The sequence below is a fragment of the Microcaecilia unicolor genome, chromosome 4 (genome assembly GCF_901765095.1).
Source record: "Microcaecilia unicolor chromosome 4, aMicUni1.1, whole genome shotgun sequence".
Classification (NCBI taxonomy): Eukaryota; Metazoa; Chordata; class Amphibia; order Gymnophiona; family Siphonopidae; genus Microcaecilia; species Microcaecilia unicolor.
The window spans coordinates 180,153,016-180,168,493 of NC_044034.1; the positions used below are offsets into that span (position 1 = coordinate 180,153,016).

General features: G+C 43.1%; 1 protein-coding gene across 6 annotated transcripts in view; it reads left to right on the plus strand.

Annotated features, from left to right (window-relative positions):
- Positions 1–15,478, plus strand: part of STK33 (serine/threonine kinase 33) — a 430,311-nt gene that overhangs the window by 187,243 nt on the left and 227,590 nt on the right. For all 6 annotated transcript variants that reach the window (XM_030201030.1, XM_030201029.1, XM_030201032.1 and 3 more), the window contains one exon: positions 2,419–2,535. In XM_030201030.1, the coding sequence (XP_030056890.1) occupies positions 2,419–2,535 (117 nt within the window). The remainder of the gene's footprint in view (positions 1–2,418; positions 2,536–15,478) is intronic.

The following is a 15,478-nucleotide window of genomic DNA, read 5'->3' on the forward strand; positions in this document are numbered from 1 at the left end:
TGGACACCCTAAAAATTCTTGGAGTTACCATCGATCGACACCTAACACTTGAGAACCACGCGAAAAACACAACCAAGAAGATGTTCCACTCAATGTGGAAATTAAAAAGAGTAAGACCTTTCTTCCCAAGGACTGTTTTCCGTAACCTGGTACAATCAATGGTGCTCAGTCATCTAGACTACTGCAACGCACTGTACGCCGGCTGTAAAGAGCAAATAATCAAGAAACTTCAGACAGCCCAGAACACTGCAGCTAGACTCATATTCGGTAAAACAAAATATGAAAGTGCTAAACCCCTACGTGAAAAGCTACACTGGCTCCCACTTAAAGAACGCATCACGTTCAAAATATGCTCCCTAGTTTACAAAATCATTCACGGAGATGCACCAGCCTACATGTCAGACCTGATAGACTTACCACCCAGGAATGCTAAAAGATCATCCCGCACATTCCTTAATCTTCACTTCCCCAACTGCAAAGGTCTAAAATACAAACTAATGCATGCGTCAAACTTTACCTACTTGAGCACACAGTTATGGAATGCACTGCTGCGCAACTTAAAAACGATTTACGAACTAACCAACTTCCGCAAACTACTGAAGACCCATCTCTTTAATAAGGCATACCACAAAGATCAACAAATGTGAACATACACCACTCCTCCACCTATATTGAGAACTGTTTTACAATATATGCTTGTTATATTACTATCATGTTTTATCATTATCATGTTACCCAAAATCCTTCTGTAACACTAAATGTCTATTTTCTAATATATTTCCACCATTCATGATGTATTGTAAGCCACATTGAGCCTGCAAGGAGGTGGGAAAATGTGGGATACAAATGCAATAAATAAATAAAGTATGTCCTTGTTCCTCCCAATGGGATACCAAAGGAGCTTCCTCTCTCCTACACCTCAAATTGGTCAAATGTTCTCAAATGCGTAACTTAATACTGCCTCTGGTTTGTCCAATGTAGTATAAGCCACACAGGCAGACTATGCAATATATCACATTATCACTGGAGCAATCAGCATGTTGTTTCAAATAAAATATTTGATTAGAACCAGGAATTTTAATGCAATCTGTTTCCAAAGCATGACAGCAGTATATGCAATAACCACATTTGAAATGGCCATAGGCCTCCATATGTGGTTGTTTAAATCCAGACAAAATCTTACCTACATTGCGACTGCATGTATAAGCAAACTTAGATAAGTCTTGTAATTTTAAATGAATTTGTAGAACTTGCCAATATTTTTGTACAATCAATCGAACCTGATGAGCTTGAGACGAATAGGGAAGAATACATATCAGAGGGTTATCATTTCTTGTTTCTTGATCCAATAGTAACCACTCTCGATTGGTGTGTAATGCTCTTTTGTATGCCTGTTTCACTACAGTAGATGCACAAATCTGATACATATCTTCTGAATGGGTTTTATACAGGGTTGTCTTAGAGCATAAGCGTTTTACTCTAAGAAATTTGTCCCACCGGTATATTATTGCGTAAACCCCTTAGGTGGAAACTGGATTAGTGTAATAGAATTTAGTTAGCCTATTGCCTAACAAAATTCCTAATATTCTGATATAAGAAGAGAATTGATATAATATCTGAGTTATCATCACTCTTTTTTCCCTTTGCATCTGGAGAATAGGTAACTAATAAAAATTTAGTTTTTTCTGAATTTAATTCGAGTTTATGCCTTTTCATCTATACTTTTAAAATATTTAAAATATTATGAAGTAAATCTAGATGAGATGAAACCATTGTATTAATGGGAACCAAAACCGTTAATGTCATCTGCATAGCTGTAGAAATGAACTCCCAACTTCTCCAGAGCGTAACCCAAAGAGTGCATATACACATTAAAAAGTATAGGAGAAAGTGGAGAATCCCGAGGAACACCACTTGAATTACTTCACCTATCTGATAAAGTACCATCCAACCTTACTCTGTAAGTACGATCTTTCAGAAACCCTGATTTGTACATAGTATAAACCTAAATTATTCTCCTTAATTATTTACTTTCTAGTATACATCAACATGAACATGGACTTTTAAGTTAGATAACGGTTATTTAGATTTCAGTAGTTAAGGCAAGTTACATTCAGGTATAGTAGGGAAGGTAGAAATTATATCACCAAAGGAAAGATGAAATCCATTATGATTTTATTGGGGCTCTATTGAAGCATTTTTCTACAATTTGAAATTGTTATTTGTGACCTTAGTTACTTTTCAGCAAAATTCGGGTTTACTCATGAAGCTTTACTTATACCTCTAATTTTCTTTTTTTTAAAATTTAATTATTATTTATATAAAGAATATGTATTTCTATTCTGAATATAAATAATTTGCAGTCTAGCCTTTAAGCAGTAAAACTTAAATATTTTTTATTTGTTTCATTATGCTAAGCTGCTGTCACCAGATGTGCTAGACTCATGCAGAAAAGTGCCTACCCAATGGGCTCGCAGTGGTAGTGCAGAGAACAAAGTGCCCCACAAGCGCATGGATGATGAAGCAGCAATTCAGGTATTTCTGTTATATCCTATCTTCAAGCCTTTTCAAGTGCTTTTGTTTTTCTACTCAATAGAGCCTTGGATTTTGGTGAACCTCTTCCATCGGTACTTACACTCTTTTTTGGTTCCATATGAATAGTTTTTTAATCAGGCTCCTGTTTGCCTGCCATGATTTTGCAGCAGACTGCAGTGTTTTTATCTTGGTGGTCAGATGTAAATAGTTGGAACGGTTGGGAGGCGGGGCTAGTGCTGGGCAGACTTATGTGGTCTGTGCCAGGGCTGGTGGTTGGGAGGCGGGGATAGTGCTGGGTAGACTTATACGGTCTGTGCCAGAGCCGGTGGTGGGAGGCGGGGCTGGTGGTTGGGAGGCGGGGATAATACTGGGCGGACTTATACGGTCTGTGCCCTGAAAAAGACAGGTACAAATCAAGGTAAGGTATACACAAAAAACTAGAACATATGAGTTTATCTTGTTGGGCAGACTGGATGGACCGTGCAGGTCTTTTTCTGCCGTCATCTACTATGTATGTTACTATGTTCTTTGAGAACTATACTCGGTAAGTATCCAGATTCTAACAGATGCAAGATTCACCCACATCTGCCGTTTCTCAGTTACTTTTGTTGCACTTCCATTTTGTTTGGAGCATGTACCGCTTAGTCAGAGGAACTTGAAGAGTTCTGTGATTAAGTCTAAAAAAAAAAAAGACCAATCATTTTGCAGAACATGATGCCCTGATACTTAAATGTCTTTCAGTGACATTGGAGCCCAAGAAGGCATGGGGCAGACACAGAGGGTCTCTGAGAGAGAAGAGAGAGAGAGGAAAGAATTGTAGAGTTTAATAGCTGGTATGGATGGACAGTCTAGATAGGCCATCTTGGCTTTATCTGCCATCTTTTTCTCTATTTCTGTGTCTTTTTAAAGCCCAACAGAAATATGCTGCTTTTAGTATGTGAGTTTTTAAGACAAAACATGTCTGCCGATTACTATATCAATCAAAACATTTTCAGTTCTTTGACCCGAGGCAGCTTGTGGAATTTTTGGTTTCTTAAAACGAAGTAAATGTAAATGTGAATTTGTGATTAACAGAAAGGGCACTGCATAAGATAGCTTGGAGGAATGAAATAGGGTGGTGGCAATTCCCGTGTAGATTAGTCTAACTATATATATTATATAATTGTATAATTATATGATTTTATTTTATTTTCCTTTCTTGGATCTGGTAGGGTTGCTTTCCTATGTTGTGGTCGATGAGATTTAGATTATTTCACTGTATATAAGGGGAATTATTTGAATGTAATATTACAAATTTCCAGTTATTCATCTCTGTTTGAGTTGTATAAGTAATTAAAATTTAATAAAAACAAAATAAAAAAAAGGCAAAACATGTCCTTCTGTTAGCTGCTGTGCTTATATCTCAGGGGATGTCTGTGCTTTTAAAAGCCCATGTGCTGCTGTAACAGGGGATAATATTTAGTTGTACAGTAATCATTTAAAGGTTATCTGGTTAAGGTGCTCATTTTCAAAGCAAATGGATGTCTTAAAATGCCTAAAAATCATCCATCTGCTAAACACGTCCAAATCCTATTTTGGAAAGTCAGAATTTGGATGTTTCACACTGTAGTTCATCTAAATAGCAAGGGAGCGTGTTACGGGCATGTTTTGGGCAGGGCAACGGAGGGCCCAAATGTAGGACATCCAACAGAGATTTTTGAATGGGAAGAAACATCTATGTCTGAAAAAAGGATGTTTCTATCTAGACCTATTTCAGTCAGTTTAAGTTACAAAAAGTTGCTCTAATTGATCATGTGATCACTGGAGGGATTAAGGTATGACCCTTTCCCTCTCACCTGAAAATGAAACTGCAAAGGAAAACCAGCTGCAGGTATTATGGCCATTCTGAACATAGTAGTAAGTAGGTCAGAGTAGTAGCCTAGTGGTTGGTGCAGTGATTATGAACCAAGGCACCCATATTCAAATCCCCCTTCAGCTCTTTCTTTTTTAAAATAATTCTGAGTCTTCCAGAAACAGGAAAATACCTACTGTATATATAAGACGAGACTGGGAGACTGGGCATCCAAATGGCTGATTATGTTTAATGTGAGCAAGTGCAAAGTGATGCATGTGGGAAAGAGGAACCAGGGCTATAGTTATGTGATGCAAGGTTCCATATTATTTATTTATTTATAGCATTTATACCCCGCTCTTTCCCACTCGATAGCAGGTTCAGTGTGGCTTACAAGGTATGGTACAAAGTATCACAGAGGTAAAACAAAGTATGGTACAACGTAGCAGGTATTCTGAGTACAGCAGGCTATATATTCTCACAACTGGGTAACGCAATACCACATTCCTTAGCGTCCCTCCGGACCGGACCAAGATTGGACTCGGGTTGTGCTCGCCTACCAGCAGGTGGAGACTGAGAAGAACTTGTGACTCTGGAGAGCCAATAAGAGCCCTGGTCATGTGACCCTAGCCCCAGTATTTTCTCAGTCTCCCAGCAGGTAGGAAGCGAGCCCATTAGTCTCTCTCTTTATCTTTCTCTTTTAGAGGTTAATAATAAGAACAACTATGCTACCTCTTCTTCTGTGCCTAGGAATTCTTTGTTAGATGCTGGTCAGGTAGGGATTTCTTTTCCTTTCTTTCTTTTCAGCCTCTGGGGGTGTTAAATTCGGGGTGCCCCCGGGTCCCTCCCCCCTTCCTCCCCATCTCCCATACGTAGCTGGGAAGGGCTACCCTTTGTTTAGAAAGGGGTATGCCTCTGGGAGAGGCAGCCACTCTAGAAAGTCCCACATTTTTAACCAGCAAGCTCAGTTGTTTATTAAAAAAAAAAAAAAAACAGACTGCTATTTTATTTCTCTTCAGCACTGTTCTTTTCTAGCTCGGCTATATTGTTTGGCCATTTTTAATAGGCAGCCATTTGTTACTCTAAAGGAATTAAAAGAAAACGAAATTAAGACAAGAAGCTTTTTCTTTCTCCAGACTTTTGCTGGCAGTCAACTCTTTCTTAGCTCAGCTTTTAAAATGTATATATGTATGTATGTATGTATATATATATATATATATATATATATATATATATATATATATATATATGTATGTATAGATATATGGATATATATAGATATATAGATGTATATGGATATATTTATATATTAATACTAGCGAATTATTCAGCATCTGTGTCTTTAAAGGGGCGATTTTTCTCTTCACAATTATTTTCCTCCGTTTTCTTACGTATAAAAAAACCGCGAATCGCTTAGGCGCGGGCACGCTCTCCTCTGATCTGTCGACAAAGCTCATGTTGAGACGTGCTGTTTATCAGCGTCGGAGGAGAGGCTAAGGTTTTTGCTAGGTAACAGGGGGTACCTGTTCCTTTTCCTCTACCAGCGTCACCGATTTCCTGCTTCGTCGCCTCCATGTTTTTCTTCTTCGATCCTCGTTCTTTTTTACTTTTGGCGCGATAGGATGCCATTTTTGAATGCAGCGGCAGTTTCATTTCCGCGGAAGTGTTGCTTTTATTATGCTTTACTTTCGACACTGTAGAAGAACGGAGATATTGTTTCTGGGATAGTCTGGAGATTTGCAGCAGAGGGTGTTTCCCTCGGTGTCTTTTTCTTCTATGGACTTTCAGCTTCAGTTCCTATTGTTCTCTCTATGTAAGGTATTCGGTGCTGCGTGTGTCTGGTTCCGCTATTCATATCTTAAAAATAATATTTTGATTGTTCCTTATGCTTTTATTCTTAGGTGGCCCCTATAGGGGATGACTGTATGTTTTGGTTTACTACTACTTACGCAGCGCTGTACAAATGAACATGAGAGACAGTCCCTGCGCGACAGAGCTTGCAATCTAAATTGGACAGACGAAACAGACTGCATTTGGACAGTCTGTTTGCCTTTTGGTGGTGGTTGGCTAGTGCACTGGGAGGATTTCCTTCTTAGTATGTTTGCTTTTTCTCATCTCAGGTATCCTAAATTTTTCCTTAGGCATGGTGGCAGTCAGGCATTCATTTAGCTGCACTTTCTATAAAAAAAAACAAAAAAAAACAGCTGCAGTGTGGTGCAATTGTTTTTTTTTTGAGAGCTATTTCTGTAAGATGTGTCTGTGTGTGTATATATATATATATATATATATATATATATATATATATATATATATATATATATATATATATATAATGTATAGTAGTACTGCCACACTGGAAAAGGACCTAGAGTCCATCGAGTCCAGCTCCCTAGCTATGAAAGCGGTCAATCCAGGCCAAGGGTGTCTGGTAAGCTTCCTAAACGTTCAAACATTCTATAGAAAACAAATCATTTATACATTTGATTCAATTCAGTTTCCCGCAAATTGGCGTCAAGCGCTCTGGGATATTTATTTATTTATTTGTTGCAGTTGTATCCCATGTTCCATTACATCATGCATGATGAAAATATATAGGAGATTATACATTTAGTATTGCATAAGGACCTTGGGAGTCATTAAATGGCAAAGAAAACATACTTTTAGTGTGGCATAGGATCTTAGATGTTTCTTCTGATATCATATGAGTTTCAAGGGTATATTGTGTAACTGCTGCGGCTGGCAGTTTATCTGGACCTTCAGTCAAGTCTGCAATAAATATAGCATTGACAGATTGTACACATTCTGGTTTTTTTTGCCCAGTATGCCCTTTCATAGCATCTACTATCTTTTTCTCTTGCTTACAGACCTTATGTTCTTGTCTCAAGCTGTCTTGGAGTCAGATACAGTCTCATACTTTCTTACAGTCAGATACAGTCTTGTATTCTCCGCCTTCACCAGAAAGGCTATGGCACAAATTCACCACCTTTTTCCGTTTATAATATTTTTCTTTCTTTTTTCTTTCTTTTCGTGCTCTGCTCTCTCACTCCAGAGCTTCTTTTCATTTGGAAGGGGATTTTGTTTTCACTTCCTGGGCATTTTTGCCATCACTACGTTGGGCCCAATACAGGTTGTAATTACCACATTCTTCTCTATGGGGTGTGGGTCTGTATATCTCACTATGGCAGGAGAAAAGGCCATGATACGAGGATGATGGCAAGGTCCACATTACCAGTTTTATTGCCCTGCTCTTTCGCAGCGGCGCTCATGAAACAAGGCCTCCTCGTTTCATCCTTTCCTGGACGACCGGTTCATGACAGAACGTCTTATTGGCAGAGTTGTCATGTCACGCACAGGGGGGTGCATTTTTCTGCTGTCTCTAGGTTGGGTGGTGAATGTTGCCAGGTTTATTATTTCTTCTCTCCTTTGATTTCTCATGTGATCTCATTAGATTTCATTACATATCTCTGCTTTTCTCTCTTTGTTTAGTCAAGCTGGAGCAGAGTATTCTGTCTTCTCTACATGCATCCCACTTTCTGTTTCTAGCGCCCAAGAAGGAATTTTTCTTCATTATATTTCGAGTCTCAGTAGTCTCCTTTGGCAACTTTTCACTTCTTCAATGTCATGGACATGGGAATATTTGTCTAACCCTGGGAGAGTGTTTTTTCTTTCCCTACTAGATAGCGAGGTGGTGAGAGTCTGACGGACAATGCCTCAGCAGTAGCTTAGGTCATTTGTCAAAGGACAATGAAGAATCTGCTCTTCACATGGCATGTGGTTGGATTAAAAAAAAAAACGCATTGTGTGTATTTTTTCTCTTGGATTTCACTCTACTTTCAGGGGAAGAGACTCGCAGCTTCTGGGCTTTGTCAGCGGATAGTACCTTAATGGGATGTCCCTCTTCTACAACATTTTGTTTTCGCTTTGAACTCAGGTATGCTTCGCTTAGTCTCTTGCTGCAAAGACAACGGCAGGAGTACATGTCCTCTGGCAGCAGGGATCTTATGGTCTTCTTCTTCTCTATCTTTTTCCTCAATATTTTCTCTTGAGTTATGACTTTCTTTACATCTCTCTGATATTCTCTCACCTCTCATATATTCTCTCCTATCTGGTTATTTTTCTCGGATGGAATCCCTCAGTTGCCTATGTAGTCTTTAGAGTGCAGCACTCTGGTCTGCTGGTTGAGATTGAGCATCCTTTCTGTAGGTATGTCTCGAGAATATAGACAGTGGACAATTTTTTTACATAGGTATATGTGTATTACCACACTCGGTAAAGGTCAAATGTCCCATCGAGCCCAAAGGGCACCTGCCTAGATTCCTAAATGGACAATCTTTCTATACATTATTCCTAGAACTGTGTAGTGGTTTATGGAATTCAATATGATAAAAGGTATTAATGAGGGTATTAACAAGTGTCTACATTGCATTTCAGTTATTCACGTTTCCTCTAATTGGTGTTTGCGGCAAGAATTTCAGGTGATCTGCTTGCAGAGGCAGCAGCTACAGATGATTGTTCTATCTCATTTCAATTGCGCTCTGAGATATGTTTTCTCCATATTCTGTAACTGCAGCGGCTGGCACTTTATTTGCACATTTAGTCAGCTTGGCGGCAGGGATTTAGATGCTTTCTTCTCCTGCATAGCATTTTCGGCTATGATAATTTATTTAATTGTACTCTTGTTTTCACCTTTTTAGTTTCAAGTGATCAGGTGCTTTCTCTCTGTCAGTTTTTTCTTTCTTCCAATCTGCTGTTAGGTCGGCTAGGATATCTGTAGGAGTGGTAGTTCAGTATTCCTGTTGCCATTTTTCTCAGCTGAGGTGGATTCTTGGCAGATTTTTTGTTTCAAGGCGGCTTTGCAATCTTTCTTTTAGCAGGTTTTCTCTTTCTAGAGTCTCCCTGTCCTTCGCGCTGCACAGCTAGTGCGGTAGGTAGGGGACAATAGTCATCGTCGCTTGGACTTGTAGGTTTTTTTTTTTTGTTTTGTAGTCATCCTATTTGGTTTGTTGGCGGCTCTTGGATCTTCAAGCTTTTGGCTTCGTATTCATCCTAGTCTGTTTTCAGGTACTCTTCCGCATTCTCAATGCCAGTCCCTCCCGTAACATTACTGCTTTGGTACTTCCCAAGAGTCCAATCCTGGTCCGGTCCGGAGGGAGAAATTAGACCTTACCTGCTAATTTGCTTTCCTTTAGTCCCTCCGGACCTGACCAGGCCCCTCCCATGTTTTGTCATTTTTTCAGCGGAATAGTAAAATAAATAAATAGATAATTAAAAAAAAAAAAAAAAAAACAACAACAACAATACAACAATAACAAGCTTGTATATTTAGCATTTTCAGTGACCCATGCCACATCTCTAGTTGGAGTTGCGGGTGGGTTCCGTTGCTGCTATATATGTGTATGTATGTATGTATGTATCTATACAACTTTAAGGGGACCTTACCGCTTCTCTGGTGGGAGTTGCTGGTGACCTATACTTCAAGTGAGCCATACCACTTCTCTGGTGAGAGTTGCTGGTGAGCTGTTATACAAGTGGGCCATACCACTTCTCTGTCGAGAGTTGCTGGTGACCCATACTTCAAGTGAGCCAAGTGAGTCATACCTCTTCTCTGGTGGGAGCTGCGGGTGAAGTATGATACAAGTGGCCTATACCACTTCTCTGGGGACAGTTGCTGGTGACCTATACTACAAGTGGGCTATACCTCTTCTCTAGTGCTTGTGAGCTAGAATATGAGTGAGCCATACCACTTCTCTGGTGAGAGTTGATGGTGAGCTATATTACAAGTGAGCCATACCACTTCTCTGGTGAGAGTTGTTGGTGAGCTCTAGTACTCGGCTTTGTCGAGGAATTTGTGGCTGCTAGGATTCCATACGGCACAGAAGGTTTCTCTCTTTCTTTTCTGCTTGGTTAGTCAAATACTGAGGCTAGGGTCACATGACCAGGGCTCTTATTGGCTCTCCAGAGTCACAAGTTTTTCTCAGTCTCCACCTGCTGGTAGGCGAGCACAACCCAAGAGTCCAGTCCTGGTCCGGTCCAGAGGGACTAAAGGAAAGCAAATTAGCAGGTAAGGTCTCATTTCTCCTTGCCTGGTTTGGAGCTTAGGCGTCACTGACCAGGAAAGGGATCTAGGTGTCATCATTGGTGTTACCTTGAAACTCATTGCTCAGTGTGCGGTGGCAGTTAAGAAAGCAAATAGAATGTTAAGTATTATTAGGAAATGAATGGAAAACAAAAATGAGGATGTTATAATGCCTTTGTATTGCTCCAAGGTGTGACCACACTTCGAATACTGTAAGCAACATTTTTTTCTCCAAGGACAAGCAGGCTGCATTATTCTCACACGTGGGTTGACGTCCACGTCGGCCGGGAACTAGCATTTGCCATAGCAAAACAAAAAACTTTGCTAGAGCCTTCTGGCGTATGGAGCGCACACCGCACATGCGCGGACTGACTTCCCGCCCGCCTCGTGATCGCGTACCTCAGTTTATTTTTTTCCATGACAAGGTGCGGCAGGTTCCTCCTGTGTTCCTCATTTTGGCACGGGAAAAGAGTCTTCTTTTCAGCAAATTTTGTGTCAGTTTTTTCCCCTTTTATTTAGTTTGTTTAAAAAAAAAAAGAGATAGGATTCCTTTTTTAAAATCCTCAGTTCTGTTTTCCCTACTTTTAAGTTTTCTTACATTTCGACTCGGCTGGTTTTAGGCCGCATGATCGGGTTTCTCCCTCTGTGCCCTTTTTTACTGGCACATTCGAGTCCTTTGATTTAGCCGGAGCCATTTTTCCTTCCATGTCATCGAAGACACCCAGCGGCTTCAACCACTGTATTCGGTGCAACCGGACCATCTCAGGTACCGATACCCATTCTTGGTGTATCCAGTGCCTTGGGCCTGACAACAGCCCAGCTACTTGTGCTCTGTGTCTTTGTGTGAAGAAGTGGACCCAAGTAGCTCAAGAAGCCCAACGTGAGAAATTTTTTACGGTTTGGTCCAGTCCTTCGACATCGGCATCAGCATTGGTACCAAGGTCAGCAGCATCGATGTCGACATTGGGGGAAGCGTCGACGTCAGGAGCAGAGGTAATGGCTGCTGAAAGGCCAAGACATGCTGGGAATAGTGAGGTGTCGAGTGGGTCTCCACCTGTCTTGAGGCCACCTGCTGTGCAGGCCCCCTGGGACCGACCATCGTCGGACCCAACCCTGAGGAGATGTGAGGATTCTATGTCCTCTTCGGCACCGAGGAGTCTCGGTAAGGGGCATCGAGTGAAGGCAAAGAAGCACTGTCACCGTTTTCGTTCGACACATGGTTCTGGGAGTTCCGGGGCGTCAAATGATTCTGCTCCCAAGAAGCGTCGGTGCTGGGAGGATCACTCCCTCCTTCATACAGGAGGTGCCGATGTGTGGGTCTCTTAGCAGTCCGGTTCCTGCTCCTGAGCCTCAAGCGATTCTGCACCAGCTGCTGTACTGGCCCCTCAGCCTTCTCCGATGGTGGCTCTTGATGAGCGCATCCGGGCCCTACTTCCAGAACTTCTGGAAGGACTGCTGTGTCAGTCTGCTTCGGCATCGGGGGTGCTTGCGCCTTCCGTGCCGCCTGCTGCAGCGCTGTCTGGCCCTTCACCTGCGGTGAGGTCCCTGTCCTCAAGCAGCACTGGTGTCGGCTGCCAGCCAGGTCAACTCCCCTTCGACGTTGATGGAGGAAGCTTCATCGCAGTCCATGCGGGCGCCGGCCTCTCAACATCACCATCGAGGACGTCGGTCCTCGGCGTCAAGGAAGTCCTTATGCGAAACTGGTCGTTCCCTCTGTCTGCCCCCGTGATCCCTAAAAAGACTGATTCTCAGTATCAGATCCACGGTGAACCTGGGTTGATGAGGTCTCAGTTACCCCACAATTCTATTGTGGTGGACACCGCCCTCAAGATAGCCAAGAGTACTAGAAACTATGCCTCGGCGCCCCCAGGCAGAAAAGCTAGGACCTTGGACTCTTTTGGGAGGAAGATGTATCAGGCCTTTATGCTTGCTGCCCGTATTCAATGTTACCAGCTCTTCACGAACGTTCACTTGTGGAACTTGATGAGGCAGCTGTCTACCTTGGTCGATGCCCTCCCTCTGGAGCAGGCCAAGCCTTTTCGCCAGGTGGTCAGGCAGCAGAAGGCGTTTACGATACTTTGGATGTGGCATCCAGAATCGCTGCTCAAGATATAGCAATGTGTAGACTCTCATGGCTGCATGTCTCTGACCTGGACCATTTGGTCCAGCAGAGGATGGCGGATGTACCTTGCTGGGGGGGGGGGGGGGGGGGGGAGGGATAATCTTTTCAGAGAGAAGATGGAAGATCTGGTCAACCAGATCAAAAAGCATAATGATGCTATTGCTTCTCTCTCCCGCCGGGCGCCTTCTTCTACATCCTCCTCAACTAGGAGGTTTTTTTGGGGGGCACGGAGTGCTCCCATTCCTATGCTAGTTGTAGGTACACTCCGGTGTCCCAACAGCCTATTCAGGCTCAGCCCTAGCGCGCTCGTTCCCATCAATAACGTGCGCCTAAGGCCCCTGCTGCTCCCCAGCAAAAGTTAGAACGGGGTTTTGACTGGCTTCAGCGAAGCATAGCCACAGTAAAGTGTCTGTACCGGACGACTTGCCGGTTGGAGGGAGGTTAATGTTTTTTTTCACCAAAGGTGGCCTCATAACCTCCGACCGGTGTGTTCTTCAAATAGTCCGGTTAGGATACACCCTCAGTCTGGAATTCAAACCTCCAAATTGCCCACCGGGAGCTCATTTGTACAGCTTCCAGCACAGGCAGGTACTTGCAGAGGAACTCTCCGCCGTTCTAAAGGCCCAAGCGGTTGAACCTGTTCCACCAGGGGAAGAAGGGCTGGGATTCTATTCCAAGTACTTCCTTGTGCAGAAGAAAACAGGGGGGATGCGTCCCATCCTAGACCTAAGGGCCCTGAACAAGTTTGTAGTCCAAGAAAAGTTCAGGATGGTTTCCCAGGGCACCCTTCTTCCCATGATTCAGGAAAACGATTGGCTATGTTCTCTGGACTTAAAGGAGGCTTACACACGTATCGCGATACTTCCAGTTCACAGAAAGTATCTTCAATTTCGGCTGGGAACACGGCACTTTCAGTACTGTGTACTGCCCTTTAGCCTGGTGTCTGTGCCCAGCGTGTTTATAAAGTGCCTAGCAGTAGTCGCAGTGTCGCTACACAGATTGGGAGTGCATGTGTTCCCTTATCTCGACGATTGGCTGGTGAAGAGCACCTCAGAGGATGGTGCTCGGGAGTCCATGCAGATGACTATTCAGGTGCTGGAGCTACTAGGGTTTGTAATAAATTACACCAAGTCCCATCTCACTCCTGTTCAAAAATTGGAATTAATTGGAGCACTGCTGGACACGAAGACAGCTTGAGCTTATCTCCCCAACACGAGGGTAAACAACCTCCTGTCCCTGGTGTCCACAGTTCAAGCTTCTCAGCAGGTCACAGCTCGGCAAATGTTGAGACTGTTGGGGCACTTGACCTCCACAGTTCATGTAACACCCATGGCACGTCTACATATGAGATCAGCTCAATGGACCCTAGCCTCCCAGTGGTATCAAGCTGCGGGGAATCTAGAGAATGTGATCCAACTGTCCACCAACTTTCAGAATTATCTTCAATGGTGGACAATCCGATCCATTTTGACCACGGGATGATCATTCCAAATTTCTTAGCCACAAAAAGTGTTGACGACAGATGCATCCCTCTTGGGGTGGGGAGCTCATGTAGATGGGCTTCACACTCAGGGAGCCTGGTTCTTCCAGGAATCAGGTCTTCAGATCAACCTCCTGGAGCTCCGAGTGATCTGGAATGCTCTGAAGGCTTTCAGAAATCGGCTGTCCAACCAAATTATATTGATTCAAACAGACAATCAGGTTGCGATGTACTACACCAAGAAGTAGGGGGGGGGGGGGGCACCGTATCTCGCCCTCTGTGTCAGGAAGCCATTCAGATGTGGCATCAGGCATGTTTCTCCAAGCCACTTATCTGGCAGGCGTAAACAACAGTCTGGCCGACAAGCTGAGCATGGTAATGCAGCCTCACGAGTGGTTGCTGAATATGGACATTGCCCGCAAGATCTTCTGAGCGTGGGGCACCCCCTTGGTGGATCATTTTGTCACTCAGATCAATCACAAGGTCCCTCAGTTCTGTTCCAGTCTTCAGGCCCATGGCAGACTAGTGTCAGATGTCTTTCTCGTACATTGGGGAACAGGCCTTCTGTATGCGTATCCTTCCATACCTCTAGCAGGGAAGACTTTGCTGAAACTCAAGCAAGACTGCGGAACCATGATCCTGATTGCACCCTACTGGCCGTGTCAGATTTGGTTCCCTCTTCTTCTGGAGTTGTCCTCCGAAGAACTGTGGAGATTGGAATGTTTTCCAAACCTCATCACTCAGAATGAGGTGTCGCTACTACATCCCAAACTCCAGTCTCTGGCTCTCACGGCCTGGATGTTAAGAACTTAGAATTTGCCTCCTTGGGTCTTTCAGAGGGTGTCTCCCGGGTCTTGCTTGCTTCCAGGAAAGATTCCATGAAGAGGTGTTACTCTTTGAAATGGAGGAGGTTTGCTGTCTGATGTGATAGCAGGACCCTAGATCCTCTCTTTTGTCCTACACAGACCCTACTTAAATACCTTCTACACTTGTCAGAGTCAGGTCTCAAGACCAACTCAGTAAGGGTTCACCTCGGTGCAATTAGTGCTTATCATCGGCCTTTAGAGGGTAAGCCTATCTCTGGACAGCCTCTAGTTGCTTGCTTCATGAGAGGTTTGCTTTTGTCAAAGTCTCCTCTCAAACCTCCGCCAGTGTCATGGGACCTCAACGTTGTTCTCACCCAGCTGATGAAAGCGCCTTTTGAGCCACTGAATTCCTGCCATCTGAAGTATTTGACCTGGAAGGTCATTTTCTTGTTTGAGTGCACTGGATGACGGCTGCGCAGGATAGGGGAATCAAAGATTAAGCTGACTGGCTTCCCTGCCTACAGTAAACTGGACAGGCTGACTTCTACTCCAGTCTATTAAATCTCCTACGTACATATAACTGTTAATATGCATACCTAGAATTGTATAACTATAACAAAACTGCAAT